Raw genomic sequence first — 11,205 nt, forward strand, 5'->3', positions numbered from 1 at the left:
GACCAGAGCTTGCTTTGCTGATGCTGTGCCCATATTTTGCAACCCTGCAAAGAACTGCACCTGCTTGGGCAGCAACAGTAATTTCTGCAGAATGAGTGTTCCTTAAAGGAGAATTAAAGCCGGCAACACTGAGTAGCTGCAGCTACGTGTACAAGCTTCCACTGAGCTAAAACGCAGTTAACGGGCAGGTTTTAGAGCCTTTGTGTCTCTTAACGGACACACAGTGCGACTAATATGTCTGTCCAACATGAACAGGGCCCTTACGTAACATCAAGCTGTGTTTTCAACTCAGACATTGTTTAATTCTCCTTCCCTGTCTCCATCTTGCTGGTAGGCAGCTTGCTTGCCTGGTTAAAATCGACAGGTTTTTTGTCTATTTTGTTGTGTAAAAACCTTTTAGACTGAGCTTTGTTGGTTGATCATGTTGTAGACAGTACTGCTATTGCTGTAAAACATTTTTTTTTGTTTCAGATTGTCCTTTTGAAAATGGCCCACTCACTTTTGAAGTGGCCCACCTAAAATACTGTCTCTGCCACTGCTTCACATACACATTTTAAAAAATTATTCACAAATGAAATCAGGATGAGGAAGAATCTTACAAGTGATGACATAGATCTCCTTAGAGACCTGATGGCTGATGGTCTCCTGTGTTGCCACACAGCGATAGTGGTCGGTCTTGGTCACAGTAGTTCTGAGAGTGATGAAGAAAAGGTTTCCTATTGGTTCGCCCTGGGCCTTCTCAGCAGGTAGTTTGTTTCCAGCACTGTCCCGCCACTCTACTTCAGGTTCTGGATAGCCCTGAACCTCACACTGCAGCAGGGACCAGTCCTTTGTTTCCTCAAGTATACTGACATATGGTTTTGGCGCCGCACCTGTGAACACAGTATCAACAACTCACTAGAGGACCATCAAAGCATTAAAACATTCATATTGGGATGTTTTTTCATCTATTTTCTTCACTATGTCAATTACAGAGTGAGAAAAAAACGAGAAACAAGAAGAAACAAAATCAAACAAACACACACGTTGTTACAGGGTATCCTGTTGTACAGCTTAGGCAACAGCTCCACCCTGGGGGGTAATTAGGCGTGTCAGTTTGTAACAGGAAGTCAGCGTTCTCTTGTGCAACCTGTGTACATATGTTGTGCAGCATGTCAATACACGGAGCTTAACACACACTTTGTATAGCGTCCTTATTCACCAAGTTGCAACACACATCTTCCTGGATGAGGAAACTTCTGTTATTTTCATAAGGATTAACAAAAATGGACCAATGCACAATAAAGACAAATTTTAGTGACTGTCATTATAAAAATTGAAAAAAAAGAAGATTTTTTAAAACATTTTTGAATTATTAACATTTACACATTCTCCACTTTTAAGTGATTCAATAATAATCATACACTACCTCCAGCTATTTCATCTGTTCATAATAAATAAAATAGCCACAGTTAAAATGTATTTAACGGTCGAGAAGAGATATTAATAAACAAACGGAGGCTCGCTTAAAAGAGCAAAAGTCCACAGATTAAATTTACCCCGTTTGAGTTCAAACGGAAGTAAAAATAACGCTAATAAAAGTCAATTAAATTCCTCGTTTAGCTTTAGCGCAACTTAACAAAACATTCAAAATAACGTATTTTCAGTCTTTTTAACGTATTGACAGAACCTCCGACCAATGATGTTCAGTATCTCTGAAATCAGTAAACGCTGGTCTCCATGGTAGCGGGACGCCAACAGAACAGAGAAACTTTTTTTATATAGCAAACAAACCGGTTTGCAAGCCGGTAAAAGTGTGGCCTGAGGGAGCCTCTGATGCTCTTCAAGACTGCTTCGACACAACAGACTGGGAAATGTTTTAATTGCATAATTGCACATTTTTTTAACTCAAATTTTGCTGCTCTTATTTTCCTCATTGTATATATCTTCTTATTTTTACTTTTTATATTGTTTGCCTGAATGTTATGTTTGTCTGTGGACCTAAGTGGTTAAAATGTCTTGTCTCCACCGTGGGATAGAGGGAAATTTCAATCTCTTTGTATGTTTTGACATGTGAAGAAATTGACAATAAAGCAGTTTTGACTTTTGACTTTGACTTTATATCTTTATAAAGGCGAGATGAAAGATACTTAACATGTAAATCTTTAATTTAATCTTTATTTAAATATTTAGAACTTTTTATAGTGAGATTGAACAATTTAACAAATCAAAAAGAGATTTATTAACATAATTTGGTAACTTTAAAAAGGTTTGAGAGGCTCTAGAGTCCTCTGCTGGAGATGCTCTGTATTGCATTTTCCTGAAACTTGGTACAGACTATAAACAAATTAAAGCTGTCAAATTCAGCCTATTATGACTAATTTATTGTATTTAATATATGAAATAAATAGAATAAAAAAGAAAGCTTTGATATTATCTGTTAAATATATTTATCAATGCAACTCTTTAAAAGTGAGATCAACACACCTAATGAAACCTGATAAGTGTTTAACAGCAAATAATTTAAATTAATCAGTTCCTTGGTATTCTGGTATTATGAAGATTAAAATGTGTCTTTATCAAGAGGCAGAAATGTAAATGATCAAAATGATCACAAAGAGATTAACATTAATTAGTTACTACTTGTGAAATATTAGCCACTTAAAGATAAGTTTTATTATCCCGCTGTTATGGGTTGGGGGTTATTGGGGTTATTTTTCCCTCCTAGTCTTCTGGTGTGTGTGTGTGTTCTTGTTTTCTCCCCAGTAAGTGTCTGTTTGTTCTACTTCAGTGTTATGTTAGTTCAGTTTCCTGTCTTGTGTTATCTTGTCCAGCTTTTCTTTGTGCTTGTCTGATTGTCTAGCCCCGCCCTAATGTGCTTCACCTGACGTCTCACCTGTTCCCCATTACCTCGTTACCTTGTGTATTTAAACCTCTTTGTTCCCTTTGTCTAGTGCTCGTTCATTGTAAAGTATTTGTGTTTGCTGTTGCGGTCCACGTCAAGTTCTGTTGTGTTTTGTCATTAAAACGCCTTGCTGAAGCTTCCTGCCTGCAGTCAGTTGCTTTTGGGTCCTCACCTCACCACCTCCCATAACACCCGCAGACATATTTAAATGTTAAAAAAGAGCAGAAATAATGAAAGTACTCACCAACAACAAGCTTGATGTAGAATGTTTGAGGTGTTTGAAGATTTGGAAAATCACAGCTGTAGACTCCACTGTCAGATATCTTTGTATTTCTGATGGTTATGGAGGCGTTGCCGAGTTTCAGTTCATCTTGATAATGAGAGACTCGACCTTTGAACTCTTCACTCTGACCAACTAGACCGTTGTTGTAATGAATGCCTGCGTTATACAGGAACACCTCCTTCAGACCTCCATCTTTCTGAGCATCATTCTTCCAGTCAAAGAGTTTTGATGTAATGTCCTCCTTGGTGCTGAGAGAGCAGGGCAACACAGCATCATGGTCTCCTACCACTTTGATGACCTTTGACGGCTCTGGAAGATAAAATGAATTATTAAATCTGAATGTTTACTTCGTAGTAATTAATTAAGCAATATTACACAAGAGGGTATGTGTTAGAGAACCTGTTATGTTTATAAGACTAGATGTGGGATGTGAATTCACATATGGTTTTGAATATGGTAGAGGGCCCAATATGCTTAGAAGCAGTCAGCTGGTGTGATGCACAATTCATATATGGTTATGAACATGTTTTCATTTGAGTAATTACTGTCTGACACAATATCTTAAGGTTCCTCTACTATATATGGTTATAACCTTGGTAGCACAGAAATCCAGGCCTGAGTTTCTGTGCAGAAGGTTCTGTGTGTACCTCAGTTTGTGTGTATCTTATGGTGTATTTCCACTGCGTGGTAACTACTCGACTCTACTCGCCTTTTTTGGTTTTCCAATCAAAGAAATGTTTTTATTTAGCTTTTCAAGTAGCGCATCAAACCCTCCCGTACATCCCGGTCTTCTCCCTCTGCACCCTGGGACAGAGTCCCCCCCGGCTCTGCTGGCCCAGATGCATCCCAGTCTATGTTGTAAGCCTCTCCATGACTCTAATGTTAATAATTCAAAAATGTTTTTTAAAAATTGCTTTTTTTCGATTTTTATAATGGCAGTGACAAACATTTGTCTTTATTGTGCATTGGTCAATTTTTCTTAATCCTTATGAAAATAACAGAAGTTTCCTCATCCAGGAAGATGTGTGTTGCAACTTGGTGAATAAGGACGCTATACAAAGTGTGTGTTAAGCTCCGTGTATTGACATGCTGCACAACACACGTACACAGGTTGCACAAGAGAACGCTGACTTCCTGTTACAAACTGACACGCCTAATTACCCCACAGGGTGGAGCTGTTGCCTAAGCTGTACAACAGGATACCCTGTAACAACTCCCTTCCTGTTGTAAGATGTCCAAGCATTAGCTGGCATTGTCGAACAAACTGAGAGAACTTAAGTACGATTGTACCTGTTGACTATGCAACTACAACAATTCAGCTAAAACTAAAGAAAGAACCCAAAATGTATCTAACACAGCCGTTACACAAATACTGATATGAGGCCATCATGAGAATAAATGGGTCACAGCTCCGAAATGCAGAAATTATGGACGTTGATTATTGGCAGAACCCGCGTCCAAGCCAGTTCTCCCCTGGTCCCCCCTCATTGGCCTAATGTAGAAGTTGATAAAAAAAAATCATGTAATATTATTACTCAACTATTACCACCAAAATAAAAGTATGAATCAAACCGTTTTTATATTAGGAACCTGAATGGTAAAAAAAAAGAAAAGAATGTAATTTAATTTGTCTGTAATTTGTAACATAGTGGTGAAGTAGGAGGCCTGTTGTTCTTGGGGATGTTTAGCAGTTATGGTCCCTGAAATTTATTTATGGGAAAGACAAGTTGAGGAATAAATCCTGTAATTTTCAGCCTGATGGTCCTCATTATGACTGATTTACTGTATTTTAAATAGGAAATGAAATGGAAAAAATAAGAAAGCTTCTATTTTTTTAATATGAAGTATTATATCAATGCAGCTCTTTCAGAGTTTTAAGTGAGATCAACACCTAATGAAACCTGGTGAGTGTTTAACAGTGATGTCATTTACACACATCAGGTCCTCGTGGTCCTGGTCTTATACAGATTAAATCTCCAGGATCACAATGAGCCCGAAGAGAACAGGCTACACAACATTACTTAGTGCTGGTCAAGTATTATCAACTTTAAAAACAGTTACAAAGATGTTTCGGTATTAAGAGACAGAAATATCCATGATCACAATGAGCCTCAAGAGAGTGAAACACGACCTGAAAGGCTGAATAAAATATGAATGCCTCTGAAATATTAATTACTCGACAAAGTTTAAAAGACATTTTAATAAAGCTGTTGATTGATCAAACTTTAAGTGTTTAATGAAAGTACTCACCAACAACAAGCTGAATGTAAAAAGTTTGACGAGGCTGAAGACGAGAAAAATCACAGCTGTAGACTCCACTGTCAGATATCTTTGTATTTCTGATGATTATGGAGGCGTTGCCGTGTTTCAGTTCATCTTGAAAATGAGAGACTCGACCTTTGAACTCTTCACTCTGACCTCCTCGACCGTTGTTGTAATGAAAGCCGTCGTTATACAGGAACACCTCCTTCAGACCTTCATCTTTCTGAGGAGCTTTCTTCCAGTCAAAGAGTTTAAAGGTGATGTCCTCCTTGGTGCTGAGAGAGCAGGGTAACACAACATCACGGCCCTGTTCCACGCTCACTCGGACTTTTGGTTCTGGAAGATAAGAACAGGTAATAATCAGTGTGTTAACATGTAGAGTAATTAGGTTAGACGGACTTCAACAGGCTGGTTGTATGGCCTCGTTTTGCTAGTTGTCCTCTGCAAAACATTTGCACTGCCCTCCAGATACATACAGGATTTACACATCTTAGTTTTTTAGGTTATATTTAAATTTCTATCATGAGTTTATAAACTTTATATGTATATATTTTTCTTATTCTTACGTTTCACATTGGTCTTAAGCACGCCATGACAAATTAACATTGACCTCTTTCTCTATTTCCCAAATAATCTTGACCATCAACTTGGTATAGACCTCTCTCTCTCTCTCTCTCTCTCTCTCTCTCTCTCTCTCTCTCTCCCTCCCTCCCTCTCTCTCTCTCTCTCTCTCTCTCTCTCTCCTCTCTCTCTCTCTCTCTCTCTCTCTCTCTCTCTCCCCCTCTCCTCTCTCTGTCTCTCTCTCTCTCTCTCTCTCTCTCTCTCTCTCTCTCTCTCTTCTCTCTCTCTCTCTCATGTGATTGTAGTATCTTCAGAGTTGAGCTGAGTTAGAAATGTTCCAGACGAGCTTTTCTTTCCTCAGATTCCTACCAGGACTTTTCTTCCTGGGCAAAAACTAACAACTTCTTTTTACAAGGTGACAATTGGTCGAAGTTTGTCTTGTTCCACTGTCCCTGAATGGTGAAACTAATAAAGTGAACACCACTGCACCGCAAATACGTCAGATAGGATAAACACCTGAAAAACCTGTTGGATTACAGCTATTATTATCTATCAGACCAGGAAGAAAAAACACAAACAGGTATTTCTACTTGGTTAAAAGAAATGAGTCAGGAGCAGAGTATGAGGTCCTGACAGTACCTAGGTAAGGACTACTAGCCAGTCAGGAGCAGAGTATGAGGGTCCTGACAGTACCTAGGTAAGGACTACTAGCCAGTCAGAAGCAGAGTATGAGGGCCTGACAGTACCTAGGTAAGGACTACTAGCCAGTCAGGAGCAGAGTATGAGGGCCCTGACAGTACCTAGGTAAGGACTACTAGCCAGTCAGGAGCAGAGTATGAGGCCCTGACAGTACCTAGGTAAGGACTACTAGCCAGTCAGGAGCAGAGTATGAGGGCCCTGACAGTACCTAGGTAAGGACTACTAGCCAGTCAGGAGCAGAGTATGAGGGTCCTGACAGTACCTAGGTAAGGACTACTAGCCAGTCAGAAGCAGAGTATGAGGGCGTAGAAATACGGAGGAATAAAGTTTACGGTAACTGTCCACTGACGAGACGGATCGATGCTTCAGGCAGACGTTGCTTCTCTTCTCTTGCTGTCTATAGTTTAAAAGAAGTGAGACCAACACCCAATGAAACCCGTGAGTTTAACAGTGATGTCATTTAAACACATCAGGTCCTCGTGGTCCTGGTCTTATACAGATTAAATCTCCAGGATCACAATGAGCCCGAAGAGAACAGGCTACACAACATTACTTAGTGCTTGTCAAATATTATCAACTTTAAAAACAGTTACAAAGAATCTTGCAGATATATTTAAATGTTTAAAAATGAGCAAACATACTAAAAGTACTAACCAACAACAAGCTTAATGTAGAAAGTTTGACGAGGCTGAAGAGAAGGAAAATAACAGCTGTATTCTCCACTGTCAGATAGCGTTGTGTTTCTGATGGTTATGGAGGCGTCGCCCTGTTTCAGTTCATCTTGGAAATGAGAGACTCGACCTTTGAACTCTTCACTCTGACCTCTGTTATCGATGCCTCTGTCATACAGGAACACCTCCTTCTGACCTCCATCTGTCTGAGGAGCTTTCCTCCAGACAAACAGCTTCATCTCCATGTCCTCCTCGGTGCTGAGAGAGCAGGGTAACACAACATCAGCCCCTCTGTCCACGTTGAGGACTGCTGGTCCTGGAAGATCAAATCATGGAGGTCTACTTTACACGCAGAAAAAAGGAGTACTGAATTTTTTCTAAACTACATTTAAAATTAAATTTTATAATGTATTTTACACACTTGTGTGCAGTAATTTCACATGAAAACCTGTCATGTTTCCAGTGTCTTGGATGTGAGAGTTTATCTGCCTGGAGTACTTTAACATTAAGTACTTTTTATTTTACTTTTACTTGAGTAACATTTTTAATGCGGGACTGACCCAGTGTGGTATTAGTACTTTTACTAAAGTATCTGAACACCGTGTGGTATTAGTACTTTTACTAAAGTATCTGAACAGCGGTATGTTGTCTGGATCAGATGATTCTGACGTTGTCTGGGACGTCCTCCTGATGTTTCCAGCATCTCAAATGTAAACATTGGACTGCATTGCCTATTTGAACTTTTGCTTTAAGTAGTCTACCTTTCTTTTCCAGATCTAAACTCCAGGGGGGGGGTCCGGTTCTTCCCCCCCATAAACTGACGTCATGCCAAACTGTGAAGAACTTTAAAAGCACCGAGGTCATCTGAGGACCAATGAGACCAGTAACCTGGGCTGTGAAGGGTCAGGCCCATAGATATAGAACTATAAGGTTCTGCCTGTGTGTTATTGACGCTAATATGGAGCAGGCCTATATTAGTCCATATAGAGCCTATATTAGTCCATATAGAGCCTATATTAGTCCATATAGAGCCTATATTAGTCCATATAGAGCCTATATTAGTCCATATAGTCCATATAGAGCCTATAGTAGTCCATATAGAGCCTATATTAGTCCATATAGAGCCTATATTAGTCCATATAGAGCCTATATTAGTCCATATAGAGCCTATATTAGTCCATATAGAGCCTATATTAGTCCATATAGAGCCTATAGTAGTCCATATAGAGCCTATATTAGTCCATATAGAGCCTATATTAGTCCATATAGAGCCTATATTAGTCCATATAGTCCATATAGAGCCTATAGTAGTCCATATAGAGCCTATATTAGTCCATATAGAGCCTATATTAGTCCATATAGAGCCTATAGTAGTCCATATAGAGCCTATATTAGTCCATATAGTCCATATAGAGCCTATAGTAGTCCATATAGAGCCTATAGTAGTCCATATAGAGCCTTTAGTAGTCCATATAGAGCCTATATTAGTCCATATAGAGCCTATATTAGTCCATATAGAGCCTATATTAGTCCATATAGATCCTATAGTAGTCCATATAGAGCCTATAGTAGTCCATATAGAGCCTATATTAGTCCATATAGAGCCTATAGTAGTCCATATAGAGCCTATAGTAGTCCATATAGAGCCTATATTAGTCCATATAGAGCCTATATTAGTCCATATAGAGCCTATAGTAGTCCATATAGAGCCTATATTAGTCCATATAGATCCTATAGTAGTCCATATAGAGCCTATAGTAGTCCATATAGAGCCTATATTAGTCCATATAGAGCCTATATTAGTCCATATAGAGCCTATATTAGTCCATATAGAGCCTATAGTAGTCCATATAGAGCCTATATTAGTCCATATAGAGCCTATATTAGTCCATATAGATCCTATATTAGTCCATATAGATCCTATATTAGTCCATATAGAGCCTATATTAGTCCATATAGATCCTATATTAGTCCATATAGAGCCTATATTAGTCCATATAGAGCCTTCTGATGATCTTTATCTTATGACGAGACAACACCCTATTAGGCGGGCCGGCTCTGTGGTCGGCATCAACTCAGGACTCAATGGGGACGGTGGCAGAGAGGAGGACACCGGACAGACTGATGGACATTACTGACAATGCACCCCCCCCCCCCCCCCTGCACTCCGTTTAACACTGGACTCAATACTCACACTTTGAAAATAATTTATGGTCTTTTTTGTCTTTATTTGACAAATGTTCCTATTGTTATTAATATTATCATTATTACTGTTATTTTGTTGTCTTTATACTGCGTTTTTTAAATCTTTTTTCTTTCTAAAACTGCCGCTGGAATTTTCCATTTCCTCGCGGAAGTCATCTCAGAAGGATTAATAAAGAGAAGTCTAGTCCGTCAGTCGCTTTTATATATCACAAAGTTAGTCCTTCTTACCGTTTATATATCATAGTTAGTCCTTCTTACCGTTTATATATCATAGTTAGTCCTTCTTACCGTTTATATATCATAGTTAGTCCTTCTTACCGTTTTATATATCATAGTTAGTCCTTCTTACCGTTTATATATCATAGTTAGTCCTTCTTACCGTTTTTATCACCAAGAGTTTTCCCGGTCAAACACAGAAGATATAAACACAGCAGATCCACTAGATGATTCATATTTGTAGATTAATAACTGGAACAAAGACGGAGCTCTTCTTCTAAATAATGGCGAACAGGTGTTCAGGTTTGTACCTTCGGTTTCAGCTCCAACCCTCCTCGGAGCTCGTGGGGGGGGGGGGGGGCTCTGGCGCCACCTTGTTTCGTCTTACTGGAGTTACACCATCATCATCTGTCCTGTCTCTTGGAGGCAGATGACTCAAAACTGAATTTCCAGAGACTGATTTTAGAAGTTGCTCTGTTTTAATAAGGACCGTGTATTGGACCCCTTTACGTTCATGTTCATTAATTTATTCTGCTTATTAATAGGCCTAATATTATTATAGAGCCTCCAGGACAGCTAGTCACCTGGGTCCGTGTACGTTTTGATCAAAAAACGAAATAAGGAGAAAACCAATTCAATTCAATTCAATTCAATTCAATTTTATTTATAGTATCAATTCACAACAAGAGTTATCTCAAGACACTTTACAGATAGACCACACTCCAGAATTTACAAGGACCCAACAGTTCTAGTAGTCTCCTCCAGAGCAGCAACAGTGCGACAGTGGCGAGGAAAAACTTCCTTTTAGGCAGAAACCTGGGACAGACCCAGGCTCTTGGTAGGCGGTGTCTGACGGGCCGGTTGGGGTTAGAATGAAGAGTGGCAATAACAAAAATAGAAAAAATTAGTAGTTTGTAGCAGTTCTTTGTAGTAGTTCATGGCATAGCAGGACGCTGTGCGGCATTACAAGGCACAGCAGGACGTAGCAGGACGTAGCAGGGCACCGCAGTGTAGCAGTTGAACATGGCATCACAGAACGTGTAGCGGGACCATGGCGACAGCTGCTACCCTGATTTCGGAGCCTCTCTGATCCAAGGGAACATGCTGGGGAAAAAAGAACATAAGGACTCCGGGGAATGACTCCCCAGAACTAGGTTAGTAACAAGCATTTCTGGGACATGGATGCACATAAATGAAAAGATGGAAAGATAGAGGAGAGAGGAGCTCAGTGTATCAGAATAAGTCCCCAGCTGTCTAAAACTATTACAACAAAACCAAGACCAAGAGAGACGAGGTAAAGAGAGCTCCAGCCCGGCCGGGCTAGAACTCTCCCCAACCGGATCGGGCTGTATGCCAAGTCTCCCTTTGGTTCTATTATATTCTTGATTATATGATAGATAAATCTGACAACTATGCGACTAACT

At 39.5% G+C, this 11,205-nt stretch overlaps 1 protein-coding gene across 1 annotated transcript; it reads right to left on the reverse strand.

The window, feature by feature from the left end:
* Positions 1 to 561: 561 nt before the first annotated feature.
* On the reverse strand, positions 562 to 10,079 carry LOC116684148 (butyrophilin-like protein 2). The gene is made up of 5 exons (XM_032510050.1): positions 9,945 to 10,079; positions 7,344 to 7,676; positions 5,418 to 5,765; positions 3,129 to 3,476; positions 562 to 872 (listed from the first exon to the last, which is right to left on the reverse strand). Exons 1-5 carry the CDS (start codon positions 10,015 to 10,017, stop codon positions 562 to 564), a joined length of 1,413 nt encoding a protein of 470 aa, XP_032365941.1. The 5' UTR covers positions 10,018 to 10,079.
* Between the last annotated feature and the right edge of the window lie 1,126 nt (positions 10,080 to 11,205).

This window comes from Etheostoma spectabile, unplaced genomic scaffold (genome assembly GCF_008692095.1).
Source record: "Etheostoma spectabile isolate EspeVRDwgs_2016 unplaced genomic scaffold, UIUC_Espe_1.0 scaffold00019207, whole genome shotgun sequence".
Classification (NCBI taxonomy): domain Eukaryota; kingdom Metazoa; phylum Chordata; class Actinopteri; order Perciformes; family Percidae; genus Etheostoma; species Etheostoma spectabile.